This window comes from Amia ocellicauda, chromosome 8, assembly GCF_036373705.1.
Source record: "Amia ocellicauda isolate fAmiCal2 chromosome 8, fAmiCal2.hap1, whole genome shotgun sequence".
Classification (NCBI taxonomy): domain Eukaryota; kingdom Metazoa; phylum Chordata; class Actinopteri; order Amiiformes; family Amiidae; genus Amia; species Amia ocellicauda.
In genome coordinates, this window is record NC_089857.1 from 36,285,301 (window position 1) to 36,303,591 (window position 18,291).

Sequence of the window (18,291 nt, forward strand, 5' to 3'; positions counted from 1 at the left end):
TTCTGGTATACTTCAGCTTGACACATTGTCCTCCCCTGCTCATCATTAACACCCAACACATCACAGAAGCTCTCGACACATTCCACAGCTTAGTGTTTTAATAGGGATGTCTTGTAAGAACACAAAATGGTGATACAGTCATCCACACAGCAGAGCGCACAAAGACCCATTCAGTAGTAAGTGCAGAGATTATTTTTTTCCCCATCATAAGAAAAACAACTTATTTTGCTATACACATGATGATTGATGGCAAAATATTATTATCAAAACACAGGATTGAAATAAAAACTCAATTTCAATTTCATCGATAAATATAAAGGCATAAAAAGCACCAGGCAAGCCTCTGGAGGAATTAAAAAATAATTAAAAAGGCACTGCAAACTGCAGCTCATGTCATGTCCTAATGTCTTTAGCATTAATGACATGAAAAAAAAGTCTCAAACTTTTTTCCCCCAAAATGTCAACTCTTAAGTCTTTTGAGCAAGTATTTTTATTTTCCATTTTCTTTCTCTTGCAATTGCACAGCTTTTCAAATTTAGTTCACAAGTATATTCTTTTAAAGAGCCACAATTCATTTGAGTTTACAGATGCTTTAAAACCATTTGACAACAAAACAAAACAAACTCAAAACACATTAAGGAAAACAGTTCACTTTAGGAATTAAATGTTCGGATAAAAGGAAAACCAAATTACATTGAACACACTGCATGGGTCGAGACTGCAACTTTTTTTTTTCTTTTTTCTTTTTAAGACGGAGCCAAGTCTTACAAAATAAATCTTGTGGAGAGAAAGCAAGAACTGCTAAAAAAAAAAATGAAAAATCGATTAAATTCTAACAAAACTTACTTTATATTCCACCTAAATAGCTACCACAAACTCACAATTAAAGTCACACAAATTAGATTAAAAAAAAAAAAAAAATCATCAATACATGACATTTTCCATTCAAGTATTCCTCAGTGGATAGCAAAAATGCATTAACTCTTAATTTTTCTCGAACAACACTTCCTACTGTAGCAACTGCCTGAGCTTGCATTCAAATTGATTTAATCTATGGTTTACACTCCCAATGCTATAGACTAAAGGGTCTACAGATGTTACCACTGGGACCGAGGAGCTTCTCTAAAAAGTTTTATCATTATGCAAGATGTTTAAAGACCAATACCTTTTGCAATAGCATTTATAAAATTGTCAAAATGACAGCTGCTTTTCCTTTCCTGTATCTATCAAACTGAAGAGACATTCAAATAATTGGTTTTCCCCAAATATCTTGGAAGGAAACGAAACATAAAAATCAAGCCATCAGCTAAATGGAGAAAAACTGAAACAAGCACCATCTGACCAAAAATGACTTCTATTAGAATACCCCTCAACTTTTGATTATTGTAAAGCATACAATTTCAAACAAATAATATATTGTAATACTTAAGTATTCCTGCTGAACATAGTAATTTGTGTAATACATATACCATATATAGACTGAAACTTAACCAATGCCCTCTATAACCAGTTAGGTAATTTCAATAGACACCGTTTAGAAAATAACCCAAGATATTTAACAAAAATGTAAATCAAAATACCAGGCATTGCCATACTATCTTTCATACTATATAGCTTACAGAAAAAAATAAAGCTATATAAAATATACACAAACGTATATATATATATATATATATTATCAAGGGCTAGAAATATGGGATACCTTCTATCCTGAATTATCATCAATTTTTATTGTCATCTACGCATTAACTTTTATTTTTGGTTTTGACTGCCCATGTAAAAAGCAAAAAATGTTTTGCATTCAGATTTGATCCTTTGGTTTCAACAAGTATGCATTGAGGTTACACACCTGTATGAACAATGATTTAAATGACTTCAGGTCCTTATGGGCTACTTTAATTAAATGTGTGTGGTTTTTTGTTTATTATTAAATATTAAAAATAAACTTCTATATTTAATAAAGACTTGTTTCTAAAAGGAAAATATATAGTTTCCCCATGAACAGCCTGCACTACCTGACAAAGCATTTGGCTTTTTCACTCAGAGGAGTGGAGAGGAATTAAGCCTCATAATTGTGTATGAGGTAATCTTATCTTATGGTTTCTCTCCGTCAGCATATTGCGACAATCGACTCCTCCACAAATCCACTTAAAATAGAGATCTGGAGAATAAAATAAGATTGTGGATGCGTTACAGTGCGTTGACTGCCAAAATGCGTACACATGTGTTGCTTTTATGTATAATTTCATGGGTAGAGAAGAACGTTCATTGAAAATAAAAAGTAAACCGGTTTGAGGAGGAATTTCTACAGTTGGTACAGAATTTGTCACCTTGGATAAAGGCATATGCCAAATGAATACATATTTAAAGTCTACTGGGAAAAATACACCTTAAAAGGGATCTCATTGTTGTAAGAAAGTATTCACTTTTAGGAGAAACTGATGAGTGTCAAGTTGAGGAGTGCCATAATTACCCAGTGCAAATCCATCACTTACATGAAATATATGCAGGACGATGATAAAGAGTGCAATTACAGAAGCCAACAAAAATACAGTACAAAATTAAATAAAAATCTAAATGTGCAATCGGTGCATTTCACAATATTCCCATTACCAAGCTACAATTTCCAAAGTCACACTAAGTTACATTATCAAGCACATACATTATTGCTAATCTTGAAGGAATCCATCATCCTACTTAAAATAATTATATCCCTCTATTAATAGCTCATACTAATAAACGTTTCTTCTTTTCAAATAAAGTGGGTTGTGTAAACTCAATTTTGACCCAATGGTAAAGAACACACAATTCAACAGACGACGAGATCGAGGTTGTATCGTCATCTTCTCAAACAACTGTCAATGCGGTCTCGCTGATCTACACTCCCGGCCAAACAACCGGAAATGGCCGTGGAATCTTGTCAAGACTCAATGCAGCTGGAGGTTCTCTTCACTTCTTCAGGTCTTGTTTCTGGTGAACATCCGTTCCCCTCGCAGAGTGAGGTGCTGAAGCTGGTACTGCAGGACCTCAGTGTCTGCAGGCTCTTTGATGTTCATTTTGTCCAGGTTGAGGTAGTCCAGAGATTTGGAATGAGCCCTCTTGCCCTTCAGAAGACACAGAGGTAGAGGACCATGAAGAACCTTGCTGGGCTCCACAGACAGGGACTTGAGGCAGTTGTCACCTGAACTGGGCATACGCCTCCTCCTCCTCCCGTTTACGGCTGGGATGTCATAAGGCTGGTAGTATCGGCTCTTGGTTTTGTAAACCCGAGCGGCCCGATGCAGTCCCAGATCCAGTGGTTTTGTGCGTGGGCTAGGCAAGGCCTCCGCCGCAGTCTTCTCTGTGCTTGACCACTTGTGGGCTATCTTTAGCAGCTCCTCCCCAGTAGTGAAACCCACAAGGTAGTTGGAGTCCATGTGGAGGATCTGGTAGCCCGAGATGGTCCTTTTGATTGGTGAACATGGCGTACTCGAGCAGCGGGGCTTTTCCGGCTCCGATTTAGATGGAGAATTCATCTCACTGGCATGCGCAGGTAGAATGGACGTGGTTGTCCTGGGAACACCACTGACATCCACCTCCATCTTTCAAGAGTTGACCTGGCTAGCGAAGAAATACGAAAAAAGAAACCAAATTAGTACAGCACTGAGCAGAGTTCATGATATTCAAGTCCTAATAATACAGTAAAAAACAGAGTTCAGTTTAAGGTGTTTTTAACATGAATGGAATCTCTTCCCATTAGCTAAACAAATTAAACCTACTTAAAAACACAAAAGCCTAGGAGTCAAGGGGAAAAGGTCACATCTAGTGCTACACATAATGATTAATCGACTATCTGGAAAGACTGGCTACCAAGGCCTTCAAACCTCCTTGGAAAAGTATTTAAAAATATTGCAAGGGTTTGTCAAAGAAATATCTGAAGATCCAAGGAACACCATTCTAAAATAACCACAAATACTGCTTCACAGTCCTAATTGATACACAAACTAAACTATGATCCTCTGATTCATAATTTAACGGCCGTTACTTAATCTACCTGTATTCTGCATTCCCGAATGCATACGAAAAAAATTAACAAAATGCACCCAAGTATCATTGTTCTAAACAGGTCATTTAAATTAGCATAACAATTTTATTACATAAGATTTTACTGGATATTTACTAGATTTAAATGTTTAAAGGCAACATATGCAAGTTAAATACTGAATATTCCAGAAATTGCTGGACTTGGTAAAAAGACCTTGTTCCCATGGACAGCCAAATCATGTGTACTTAACTGTGCTTGAGGCAAATAAGTTATCTCCTGTCAATGAAGTTTGCATTTAAAGGACAATTATATTATTTTACAGATAGTATGCAGGAAATACAGGTTCGGAAACCTGTTTAGAAAACAAACTTTAATATTAACAAATGTATCTAGAATCCAATAACAAAAAAGTGAGGTTATAAATGGTAAAGCATCATTTCTGAATATGAGCAAAAAAATCTAATGTTTAGTCATTGATTAGTCTATCTATAGTTTTAATCTTTAGTCTATAGTTATCTGCCCTACAGTTTCCAGAAGCTGGTTTGCCTTACAACTCAGCCACTAAGTTGTAATTATGTTAATAATTATTTATATATGGTCATCACTTGTATAAACTAATTATATATATGTTTTAAAATGTGCAATTCGTATAAAATCTTCCCCCCCCACCCCTAAGAACTCTAAGTTGCATTCCAATTAACCCATCATGTAGATAAACAGACCAAACTCTCCAGCAAATGTAAAGTGGTTTTGTCAAGGGTCAGATAAAGACCATTTTAAAAAAATTAAGCAAAATGCCAAGGAAATATAGGTCAGGGCTTGTTGACAAATGTCTACACATAGCTTGCTGAAAAACATATTTGCCTGAGGGAAAAAAAGTAAAAATAAATCAGATTACTTTTAGATTGTAATACTGCTGGGATTTTCTGTTGATCTGTTTACACTGGAATCAGCAGCAAAAGCCCCAAAAGAATGAAGACGTGTGTTGTGTTCTTACTCAGATTTTGGATGCATATCCATTAGACAACACAAAGAATTAAGGATGTGCAAGTTGTGTGCACTATATGGCACATTTTTACATAGGTGAAACCAACAGTTTTATGATGTATAATTTATGGATTACGTAACATTTTACAACTTGGGTTATTTTGGCAGCACTTTGGGATCAACAGCAATGTCCTTTTTGACTTTACAACTGTCAATGGGGGGGGAGGGAACAAATAAATAAATAAAAGGAATCCTACCATACTGACACCAGCTCACATTATGTCCTTGAAGTAGAAGTCAAGAGTAATTTGGACAACTGCCACCCTTGTCATAACTCAAATTAATAAGCCAGCGTGACATATCAGGTGGAAGAATCAATTAACGCTATGCTATACTGTAATTACCGTAAAATCATATTTATAGAAAACCCCTTGTTCCCTGTAGGTCCACCAATTTTAATAAATATAACATAAAAGACAGATTCCATAGCCTACACCTATACCTCTACACCTTCACCCAAGAATAGGCCTGTGTTTGTTTAAACTGGCACTTTTCACACCTGCTCCATTGTCATGAAATTGAATACGAAGGCTTGGTACTTTTGGTAACTATGGCAGCTCAAAACACAGACCATATAACACACAAGAAATATACATACAAATGTACATATAGACTACACACACAAAAAAAATGCACACAAAACTTGGAAAGTGTCAGGTTCAAAAATACATTAATCAGTGTGTGTTTCAAAATACTTGCTAAACCTTACAATTAAATCATTGAAATCAAAATGATTTCAGGTTTCAAAAAACATAAGAAATAGAAAAGCTTGATTCATTATGCAGAAAGCGGATGTTTAAAAATTACCACAAGCATCCTTTTAATTGAATTTTGCTAATTGTACTTATAAAAGGAACAAAACAGTGCCACCAGCTATCTCTAAAACGTCCTAGTTGTATCACGTCCACCACCCAAGAGGGAAATGTGTAAAGCTGGAAGCTCACTGAATGTGCAATAACCCAGTCTCCTCCTGTTATTTCATATTAAAAATAAAAAGTAGGTCACTCATATTATTCCTAATCCACTTAAAATACATTTAAAAAAAATGAAACTGAATACTTGCAACACTACTTAAAAGGGGTTTTGATTGAATAATAAAACCTAACTCCTCCCATTCTGGTTATAAAAAGAAAAAAAAAGAAAAACAAAGACAATACTTCATACAATCCTTAGCCTTAAACCAAAGGGTAAGCAGAGTATCCACACAACATTCCCCAAATTAATTAAGTGGGAACATCAAGAACACGAATAAAAACATGTATTTCTTTAATAAAAGCATTTAAAAGAAACCTTTAACATATAGGTTGTGAGCTACAAATAGAATTATACAGCTTAAATACCGTCCCCCACTTTGAGTTTGCATTAGCCTATATTTACAGCTGAAGGCCTCAAGGCTCAACTCAATTTCAAAATGGATTCAAATCACTGAAGAGAACCAATGGGAACAGTAATTACCCACAAGGACCCCACAGACTCCTCACATCAGACAATAATTACAATGTATTTGTAAGGGAAGGCACCTTGAAAATTATCCAATGGCAAGAACACTTACTTAGTCTATAAGATGGACTAAATGTACATGCCAAAAAATTTGAATTGTGATCAAACAACTTATTGGGTGAGATTAGATTTATTTACACCACACCTGCAATTAGTGCAGATCATTTGAGCAGCTGGTCTGAGGGATCCCTGACGCCTATGGGATACGTGGGAGCAAACGGGATTAAGGCAAGAACTTGGCCCATCCACGGTGAACCAAAGGTGAACCTCATTCAGGTTCACTCTCCCAAGGTCAAGACAAACAGCAATCAGAGAAGAAATGAGTCCGCAATGCCTCCCAGGTATGGAATGGGTTGTCAAAATGAATAATCAAAAGATCTGAGAAACTGTACGTGCTATATTGATAGGAAAAGAACTGGGAAGTCAACTTATTCTAGGAATATGTGACAAACAGTGTCCTGGTCCTATGCCTATACTCTAGTGCACGATTTGCACTTTGCATTTGTTGGTTCTGTGTATGAGAGAAAGGAAGTATAGTATAGTAGTAGTAGTAGTAACTCATTACTTACAGAAACGAAAGAAAAAGTTACACAGTATGCAGATCATGTTTTCAGTGAACTACATTTAGGGAAATGCAGGTCTAATGTCGCTAGTTAAACAGATGCAGATGTTGGCCTACATTATATTTTTATACACCTCAAGCCCCATAGAAGGAAAATAAACATACATATATTAATGGTTTTTAGGGCGTTGCATTTTATTCAGGAAAACGGGTTTGCAGTGCTTTCCATTTTCAAGCACAAAGACGGATTGCAGATCATACCAAACTATAAGGTGCATTTTCATACACCTGTGCTTTTCACCTGCCATCAAGGATCGTCACGATGCGGAAGACGCCGGGCATCAAACACATCCTACATTCACATATTCATTCAATGACATGCACCACATAACAAAGAAAGCAGTGGCGATCTCGATCATTAAACGGGAACGTGGATGCACCTCCATTACATTCACAAATCGCGATCTATAGCTTTAAAAGTGAAGACCCATTGTATCAGCCGACCTAGTCCTAGCCTGGTGTTGTGGATACAGTGTAACCCCACCCGCAACGCTTTGATTTGCCCTCCACTAGAGCACATGAAAAGGATGTCGGTGCATTTGTGTTCCAGGGTTGCGTCCTCCTCATCCATAGTAACCGGGTATTATTTTGCTAATGCACTAAACGCATCCCATAGTTATGGAGTAACATGATTAGCTACATTGTATTCTACTTCCATTGAAAATAACAGTGTAAATAAATGGTATCACACATTTTACGAGCATTATCCGTGAACGTCGCATGTTAATTGTGTGTTGTTGTTTTTTTTTTTTTAAGGATTCAGGTTAGCAATATTTGGTAGGTTTAAAATAATCATCATACGGAATAAAAACAAACCTGTATACAGAGCGAAGATGCAGCACACTCACGCTTCCCCCGACGCACAGAATGAAATGCAATATGACCGATGGATGGGGGAGGAGAGAGAGAGAGAGAGAGAGAGAGAGAGAGGCTCTTCCGACAGTCACATGACCCAGTGTCATCATCTGGGCAGGACTTCGGCAGTGGTCGCGTCCTTATAGCGCAGATTTCCGCAGGTCTGCGCAGATCTGCAGGATTCTACCGATCCCATTGGTGGAGCGGCGCAGACTCGCCCAGAACTGCGGAAATCTGCGCTACAGGAATGGGGCAGCCGTTTATTACGTAAGAGGAAGTCACTAAATAAAAACAAATGACATATATTAGAACCTAATTTTGACATACAGTTTAGATATTTCTGTAAGTAATATAATTAAGTGATTAGAAAACAACAACAAAGAAGGGAATATATAAGGCTGAATTATAATGTGTATAATTTGGGAAGTTTTACACTATGATAGGAGCATCTTTAATTGGCTCTGATTTTCATTGTAGTTAGTAAAATAAACTGTGTGGTCATCGTGGTGCAGTCTGCTACATCATCTGTGTAGCTTCCAGAAATTCGACACACTCTGACGTAACTTGGTACTGGACACATGACAACCAGAAATGTGGTCATCAACTAATGAACATGTTATCTCTAAAGTGACAGCTGACATGTACATGTTCAAACGTTCCACATGCTTCCACTGACACTGACATAGACACCAGTGCTATCAGCCCATATCGATCCTGAAGGCCTCCCCAAGACGTTTCCACTTGCTTCAACCTACGGCTTCTCTTTTCCATGTCACTCCTGCAAAGTATATGATTTAATCTTCCCATCTTCTATGTGGTCATCTTCTAGGTCTTTCTTCATCTCTTGGGATCCATTCAATAGCTCCTTTGTCCATCTTTGATCTGTTCTTGGTGCAATGTGTCCAGTCCATTGCCATTTTAACATATATCTGTTAACGTATAGGATATATCCATCTTTCATATAGTAGTGGCCATTTCCATAGTTAAAAATCTAATCTCACTGCAGACAAAACAGATCCAGATGCCAGGGATAATGTAATATCAAGAACATGGGAATACAATATCACTTTAGCAAATCTCAATTAAAGAACATAATCTCTTTGTATTCAATGAAAACATAATTCAGTCTGCAGTTTGTACAATGGATGATGAATAGGTTTTTGTTTGTGTAGAATGACAGCACTTATCCATTATTATACCTGCTTACTAACTTTAAACATTGAAGCTGCATTATAGTTTTAATTAGAATTAGCAGTAATATTTCAATGTATTGTGAACTAATCGCTTTGCTCAACCAGAAATCATTTCCTACACCTGAATGATCACAAAACAATTGGTGGGAGTGGAATGGAGAAAGAGCACACATTCATAGCATGCCAGTTCTCATCATTTACTATTGTTCTATCTGTTGTTTAATATATGATTTTTTTTTTAATATGCAATTTTCCGCTTGACGTTATTGCTGCAAATGAAAACTTTAGATACCTTCACAGCTGACAAAGCTGTATTTTCACCCTGGAAACTGCCATTTCAAAGATGATGGTTTCTTTTATAATAGTGTCTTTTGATAATTTCACACAATATAACATTTCAGCGTGTAGATGTTATGCATACAACATTAAAACTAGAGGTTTTAAATACATTTTGCATTTTCTTTATTTTCTTTACAATGATATATCAATAGCACTTAATACATCATCTGTATGTATTGAATATCATTTTATTGGTGTTCTTTAAACAATGCCTATTTCCTTGTATGGCTTCTTTATATAGTATCCTGATAGGTTAAGAATCACACCAATAAACATGGCAATACATTAATGAGAATTTAAAATAATTCCTTGCTTTAACAAAATTGCTTGAATAAACTTCAATCAAAATATTTCATTTTTTTTTTTTGGAGGAGGAGGAGGAGAACCCAATTTTATGTTTGGATTTTAGCATTACATTTACCATAATTTCAACAACAAAAAAAGTATTTCATATACAAAAACAACCTTGTTGTTAATGCCTGTACACAGTTCTTATAAAAATAAAATAAAAGGACTCTGCAATTTGTTTTGAAACCTGTTAGTACACAATTTGTTTTGTTCTTAAAATCTGCACAGTTTATTAGTCATCCTACATTGTGTAACACCAATGTCATCATCTGGTGGAACATCTATACTGAAGATTGATAGGTTCAGTTTAAAATATATACATAACATGAGCTTAGGTGAGATTTAGACTTAATATATACAACACTACTGTTCAATGAAATGGAATAAAATAACTGATAATTGCTTCCATCAAAGCATGTGTAAGGCAAAGTATTCTGTTCAAGTCCAGTAAAATGGAAAGGAAGGGAGACGTAAGGCTTTTCTTTGTTTAAAGTGAGGGGACAGTCGGGGGTTCCTGTTCATCGCTGGTCTGATGCATGAGAGCTTTGTCTCCAGCTGTGCATTGTGGAGAGAGATCTGTAGGAGAGGGTGAGCCAGCACTTGATACGGCACTTGATGGTCCACTACTCACTGTAATGAAACGGGACACAACTTACATTTAATATGGAGTAACTGCATGGAAAAAACATTAACTAACAACAAGGAGCATTTTATTGTGATGGCTCAAAGGATCAGAAGAGCTCAGGGTAGATATTTCAGGTATTTGTTTCAATATTACAGTTATTTCTTCTTTAAGAAATGGTACTGGAATGGAAGTGGGTAAAAGTGTAAATATTTAAGAAACATTCAGTATCTCCAGCATCAAAACTATTCAATAGTAACTTAAGTGTAATAAAAGACAATCTACTTTCAAATCGCACGCATTAAAATGATATATCTTTTTAAGTAACATGCATACAAAAATACATACATACATTAAGACCACCAAAACACAATTAAAATCCATTAATATATTTGGAAATAATCAGTGTCAATAGAAATACCCTGGAAATGTCTGAATTCTCACCAATGGATGTCCTGTCTGAAGACTTCTTGCTTGATGAATGTGTAAATGGACAAGGTAGAATCTTTGCCGGAGTGTATGTATTCAAAGATGTTTTTCTGCTTGATGCTGCCCCATAACTTACAGAAGAGGCTAGAAAAATAGTTAAATATTTGTTAACAACATATTGCAATTACCAGCGATAAAATCTGTCTTCTTTATCAGTATTTCAAAAGATTATAGATTGCATACTAACAATGCCATTCAGATGGTCTTTATACAGCTTCAGAATACCACACTAAAAAGCATATGATCTCTGATGGAAGTTTATCCAAATAACTTTGGCGCTATAGTGTATATTGTATTGATACGTGTGCATACAATTAAATGCATATACATATATTACCTGGGGAAGAAGTTGGTGTTTCCATGAATGATTCATTGGATGAAGCAGCAACAGAAGCCAGGAAGTCATCCACTTGCTTAAGGGATAAGGAATTGTGAAGGGTCTCGAGGGGGCAAATAGAAGGCACCATGGAGTACAACTCAAAGCCTACAAAAAACCATATCAGCAGATTAACAACCTAGTTCATAGACAAGACGTCACAAACAAGCACATCATATAGCTGTAAGGTACTTCAACTTGCAGAAAATGAACCATTATGAAATGCAAATGTAAATATCAGATTGCACACTCTTCCTTAAAAAACAAAAAACATACACTACAGAAAGTCTAATTGTGTAGGTAAAATGGAAACACATGAATCACATCAAGCACATGATCAGTCAGCTGTATCCAAAGCTTCTCCAAGATATGATACAAGGTAGTATGAATTACAGGGTTAGAATTGAAAGAAATCTTTACTTACCTTGTTTAATAACTTTAAAATCTTGTTTTACTATTTGATAAAATATTTAACTGAGAGGTATGTGGAATTAAAATAAGTACATCTTTAAGCTACACACAACACAAGGTCTAATGAAATAAATATAAGCCAGCATGAATAAAGGTAAGAAAAGTAAATTTCACACTATGAAATTAGAACTGTTACATAACGTATTCAATGTATAAATGAATCATATATAATTCTGCAATGTACTAAAATAATATTACCTGAATGGATTTTTCATGGGTTAGCATATTCAAAGTTATCCCACATTTAAGAATGTGAAGAAGTACACAAGCATTTATTTAAGAGAGCTAATATTTAGCTATTGAAAAACAGGTATAACAAATTAACAAACCAAGATCTCTCAAATAAAGGTATAGTAAATATTTCAGAACAACACAAAGAAACGTTAGTTTATCTTCCTTTACCATAACAATATATAACAGTGAGATCTAGTAATATCACTGAGCTTTTTTAATATTAGTTTCTGTAACGCAAAGAATCTCTGAATGTATTTATTTTTTTCAGAAAGCAACCCCTAATATTACTGTGATGCACAATTTGGCCAACCTTTACCTAGTAATGTAGTATATCATGATTTTGTTTGATATATCATTAAATGGAATAGGTCAAGACAGAGGGAACTTATTACAGAGAACTGTATTACTGATAAGTTTAGTTTTATTTAACTGGGATCTTGAACAATTTGAAACATAATGCACTATAATTAGCACTTTGAGAATCTGTCTTCACTGTGAATTATAGGTGGGGCATATTAACATTCCTTTACTCATAATAAAGGTCTCCTCTTTTCCAACATCTTGGTTATGTAGCTTAAAGATGGTCCAAAATTCATACTTACGAGAAGAAATGTATATAAAAACCCAAATAAAAAAAAATTGAATTAAATCTTTGCGATGAACTTATACATCACTTATGTTGTAGGTAATTTAATGAGAAAGTCCCAGTTGAGTGGGTCTAAAAATCCTGGAAATTGTTCAAAAGCTTTGGCCTTGAAATTAATGAGTTTTCCATGAAGATGCAACATGTTCTATAGGGTTTTTTTTTCTCGGTTCAAAATTCAAGGCCAATAATATGTTTCAGCACTAGAATGCTTTCTGTTGAAGCAAAACTGCCACGTTCACAGACATACACTCTCCAGCTGTGCGGTCACATGCCACAAAGCCTTCTGTATTCTATAACGTTTGTTCTTTAAATGTACAGCAAATTGATCTTTTTGATCACCGAGTCTGTCAAACACAGGTTTGTAAATCAAGTGTCATGACAGCAACTAGATGCCATCTGTAGGAATTTAATTTTTCTCTGTATCTACATCCTTATTGTATTAAGAAAACAAAGCATAATGACACATTTTTAAATAAACTTGGCATGCCTCAAAGGGATAGGTTCATTTCACTTGCCTTTTAAACAGAACGTAAGTGTTTCTTAGCTGTAGATTTTAGCATTGTGGCTTGGGAACATGTGGTACTATAGCTACAGGCGACAAATACATGCAAGCAAACATACTTCTACCAAGAAACACAGATCAGTGTAAACCCATTAATTTCACTTTGATTACAAAGCAAAAGTTATATTTCAGGAAGGAAAGATAAAAGGAAGGAATACAGAAAACGTGAGGCTATTGTTATCTGTTGCTGTTTAAGGGAGGATTCATGTTTATTAAAAACACTTGGAAAAGTAAAATAAGTTCAACATAAAATAGATCATCTTCAAACATTTAGCAGCCCTACAATAGTAAGAAAAAAGCAATTTAATCTTGTAGCATGGTGATGGAGAGGGAAAAGATCAATACAAATAAAACTAAAGTGTCAAAGAAAGTGTGAGTAAATTCTTATTTGTATAACACAACATACATTACAGACTCATCTAATCAGATGAAAATAAACAGAATTCACATGTCCAACAAATATATTGAACACGTATCTGGGAAAATAATTGTATAGTTATTATGAATAAATCAATCAATTTGCTTAAATTCTGTAAAGACAATAAAATACGTTTGCAGTTAACTGATTAAAAGTTTAAACATTTTTTTTTACCCTCGAATTCAGCAAATTGTAAATGTAAATTCTGGCCGGTTATATCACCACTAGATAAAACTTTGTGTTTTTGAAGCACAGCAAGTCTTGAGCTGTCAATATGCCAATCCTCTTACAGTATTTACATGAGCATTTGATAATGCTGAAAGGGTTTACACAATAGATAAGCTGCCTGGCCTCAAGCACAAGGCCTTTAGCAACATACCACTGAGGTCTAAATATCCCAGGGATGTAACAGAGAAACACCTGCACAGGTGTGACTGCTCTGGTTCGAGGCCTGTAAAATATGGCAAGGCACTCTCACATGACACTTGTTTCACCACTGTCCTTATATCAAGGGTACGAGGGAGGGAAGAGAGGTCTGTGGAAGGGGTTAAGGAGAAGGTCAAGAAATGGAAGAAAGAAAAACCTGTAATTACAAATTTAAAAAGTAGTTTGTAAAGAATCTTGATGGATAAATTAAAGTGAATCAACACTTACCACAGAACATACTGGAAAACACTGAGGCATTTAGAAATGCAGATTTAAAAAAAAAATGAAAATAATGAAATTGTGATATCCAACAGTTGTGTTATATAACTACATGTACCACAAGGGTTTACTTTTCTACAACATTATAGGGTCAACTGGGAATCTTAAAGAAATTCTTCAGAGAAAGGAAGAATCAGCAAAAACTACTGACATTGAGATAGATTAAACCTCTCAAAAGAATAGTGGATGACATTTTGCTATCATTTATCAGGATTTTTTTCTAATTAATTTAATCTGTCTTGGTAAATTCTATGTTAATCATCTCTCTGAAGATATTTATGTTGGTTTCCACTATTTTTCTGCACTGTCCTTTTAAGGCCCACTCATAACATTTCAGTTAGGTAAAGTTTAGGTTATTGGGGAGGGCACTATATTATTATATTACAACTCCCTTTACCTGAGGGTGGTGTTTGATGTTTACGAATGGACTGATAGTGTCTTTACTATATCTACTTTTTGTTTAACAGCAAACTAAGCTTCTAGTATAATCCATCTCCAGACTTCATTGGAAATTATTAAGATTCCCAGCTGACCCCCATCATTTTGACTAGCAATGTGTGTTGAGCCGATCTGTATAGTATACCATGAATTATAAAGACTAAGGCAAGAAGGAGAGTGAAGGAAATGTCTAAACGTATTTGCTATTTTACTTACATTAAGCATTACTTCATTATAATTGTATTAAAATGCCTAGCATTAACCATTTGAGTATTAATATAATACATTATATATATATATATATACACACATATATATTATTTTAAACTTACTCCTGAATTAAAACCAAACCAAAACAAACTAAATGGGTCAACTCCACAGAACTCTGTCTTGGGGCCGGATTAAATCAAAACTTTGACCCATCCGCTAATAGCAAACTACAAAGCTGTACATTATAGCAGTTACATTTCTGATTAGAAGAAAGTGGCTTCTAACTAAAAATGATGCCGCAACTGAGTACAGATATGTAGTTTTCTATTAGCGGGTGGGTCAAATTTTTGATTTAATCCCAGCCTTAGTGCGGAGCTACATACTAAACAGCATACTATCTCTGAACAGTACTATGTCAAGATCATCCCAAGCTGCATGTGTATGTGTGTGTAGGTGTGTGTGTGTGTTTGAGAGCATTTCAGCAATATTAAGCTGTATTGTAGCTGTAAAGTCCAATATTGGACTTTCAAATGTGTACCACTGATCCACATAGTACGGTACTAAAATTATTATACTATAGAAAGAGTTAGACTATGTTAGTCCCATTCTTTAGTATCCTCTAGAGGGCAGCAGCTGTTACTTTGTGTTCATTGCCATTGCCATTGTGAACATTGTGAACATGTATTATGGAGCAGGGATTAATTTTAGCAGCTAAGTGAGTTGCAATTGGTACTTATCTAGCTATTGGTACTAGTTTAGTACAGAGCTCCATACTAACCACAGGATTATTCCCAGTTAGTTTGCTGCTTTCAGTTCATTACAATTGATCCAATAGCACTGAAATACATATTATATTGCTAACTGCCTTCCATACTTTTTAGAGTAATACAGAATTGGTATTCTGCAATCAGGATTTGAATTTACAAGGCTTCACACTTCTACAATTTCCTATTCTATGCAAAATGTAAGCAATACTCTCAAAGGTTTTAACCACATTCAAGTAGTTGTTGGAGAATTACTTGATATTCTCATCCACAACAAACATAAATGAATACACATCCAGATTTTAAAGAGCTTTGCCTTTAGAATCTAAGGAGCACTCGTGAAGTAAGAGTAGGATGAACACTTAGTACAGATAATGAGATATGCAGTCCTGCTCTGTGTGAGTGTCTCTCATCCCTGGCCCAGGAACTCTGTCATAGCGCTGCAGGGTGTGTGCAGGACTACTACTTGAGCTGTGACTGACTGACTATTTCCTTCTTTGTGTTTTACAGATTCTCCTCCGGGTGTCCGAGAAGGAAGTACAACTTCCAGTATGGACCTCAGAGTGTAACTGTACATGAGTGTGTTACTGCTCATCAGTTCAAACAGGCTGGCAATTTCATGTTGTGCACAGAGAAAAAAGTGAATATCCTGCTTTCCTCCGATCTCAAACTTACAGGAGCCGAGCTGACAGAAGCGCAGTAGCGAGGGCAACTTCTCAAGGAAAGAAAGTGAATCAAGTGCAGAAACTGGTGAAACTGGTTATCTATGGTAAGGCCTTCTTTTACCTAAATGCAACCCTTACAACATTAAAGAAAATATGAACAATTTCCACCCAACTAACAGCACGGACTGGTTAAGCGGTACAGTCACCTGAATTCTGTCTCACCTACATGAAGTACAGTCATCTTGTTTTTCCCCATCCTTTCCCACTTCAATCCCTACACCCTACCTCTACTTTCAGTCAGTGACCAGCTCCACTGCGTCCCCCAGCGTTAGTGCCAGTGCATAAATCGAACAACCACCAAAAAAACCCTCCACCTCTTCTCTGTCAAAAAAATGCAATCTGAGCTCTCCAAAAATACTTTCATTTTCTGATGTAAGAAAAAAGTTTTTGTTTTGTTTTACCACTAAAACAAAATAAGAAAAATGGCGTCTAAAAAAACAGAGTATGTGAATATCACAGCTGTCCCAATGGTCATGGTCACATTCCAGAAGTGTGCAGTGTATGGGATTAGGGGAGGGTTGATGGACGGTGCCTTTACACCCACAAAAAATAGGGGGGGAGGTGAAGCAAGGGAATATTATTTTTAAACAATAAAAGCAAACATACCATTGGTTGGGTGTCGAGCAAATGAGATAGAAAATCGTTTTACAGCAGAACCACGTGTGGCGTCTGAGAAAGAGAAAAACAGGTACCTGAAATTTAAAACAGCTACCAGAATAAAGGGATTAAAAAAAGACAGGAAAAAGTGTTAGATAGCATGCGGGGGGGGGGGGGGGGGGTAAATAAAGGTAAAGGACAGGAAAAGGTTCTAGTGAATGAAAAGTGTAAGGATTATGTCAGCCAGGGCCAGGAGCAAAGAATCAAAAAATAAAAACCACCATTGGTTAATGAGGACTGCTTAGTGAAATGTCAAAGGATGTATGGCCCAGGAATTACGAAGAAAGAACCACCTTTGTAATCCCTGCTGTCGGTATTGTTAGGTAAATATTCTGAAGACTGGTAGTCTGCCTCACAGATGTGTTTCTCAAGTGGCATGCAGAAATGGCTTCTGCCTTCCGTTGTTAAAGATTTCCCCTGCTACCATTCAAGTTTCCCATGAACAGTGGTGCTTTCAAAACCAAACGCCACATTTGTCTGAGTCCAGTATCTCATATTACATGGAAATGATTTGTCTACCTAAGATGAAAATGATCCAAAACTCAAGATGATAAAATCATTATGCAAAATAAAGAAGTGGTTCAGACAATGGCAAGGTACTGAAGGTTTAAGGAATCCTGGAGTTTTATGTTTCTATTGATTTATAATATTATTATGTATTTATTGGTTTCGTCGAGGGGTCAGGGAAGGTTATTTCATTCTAAATAGTAATAATAAGTAGTAGTAATAAGCATTAATATATTTTACTATCAGAGCAATCTAGTCTTCTAATCTAATGTTCTTTGTGCAAATACAACACTCATCTTCATGTCAACAGTATAATAAGTAAATATAATAAAAGGCTTTGAAGGAGTATATATGTTGTATTATTCACTATAGCCAGGAAAGCTGTTTCTGTCTGACGATTACAAACACTGCATCCTGACCAATTACTAATCACAGTAATCAAGTTAGCTATCAACAGAAATCACTGCACATAGTGAGGCACTCAACAAAATATACATATAGTGCATATTTGTGTTTTGTCAAGCTCTATACACAAGAAA

At 35.7% G+C, this 18,291-nt stretch overlaps 2 protein-coding genes across 10 annotated transcripts in view; both read right to left on the reverse strand.

Moving 5' to 3' along the window:
• Positions 1-80: 80 nt before the first annotated feature.
• macir (macrophage immunometabolism regulator) lies at positions 81-8,097 on the reverse strand. Of its 2 annotated transcripts, none has more exons than XM_066711248.1 (2): positions 8,010-8,097; positions 81-3,600 (listed from the first exon to the last, which is right to left on the reverse strand). In XM_066711248.1, the coding sequence occupies exon 2, from the start codon at positions 3,579-3,581 to the stop codon at positions 2,958-2,960; it is 624 nt and encodes a 207-aa protein (XP_066567345.1). In that variant the 5' UTR covers positions 3,582-3,600; positions 8,010-8,097; the 3' UTR covers positions 81-2,957. The 2 variants fall into 2 exon arrangements, with proteins under 2 accessions (XP_066567345.1, XP_066567346.1); XM_066711249.1 differs by having other exon boundaries at positions 81-3,596; positions 8,010-8,093.
• A 1,589-nt stretch (positions 8,098-9,686) lies between these two features.
• The window catches only part of ppip5k2 (diphosphoinositol pentakisphosphate kinase 2), a 43,371-nt gene continuing 34,766 nt past the window's right edge, over positions 9,687-18,291 (reverse strand). For 4 of the 8 annotated variants that reach the window (XM_066711257.1, XM_066711254.1, XM_066711253.1 and 1 more), the window contains 4 exons: positions 17,195-17,257; positions 11,377-11,523; positions 10,995-11,123; positions 9,687-10,558 (listed from right to left, as the gene is read on the reverse strand). In XM_066711257.1, the coding sequence (XP_066567354.1) occupies positions 10,416-10,558; positions 10,995-11,123; positions 11,377-11,523; positions 17,195-17,257 (482 nt within the window). In that variant the 3' untranslated portion in view covers positions 9,687-10,415. The remainder of the gene's footprint in view (positions 10,559-10,994; positions 11,124-11,376; positions 11,524-17,194; positions 17,258-18,291) is intronic. The other 4 variants (XM_066711258.1, XM_066711256.1, XM_066711255.1 and 1 more) reach the window with 1 other exon arrangement.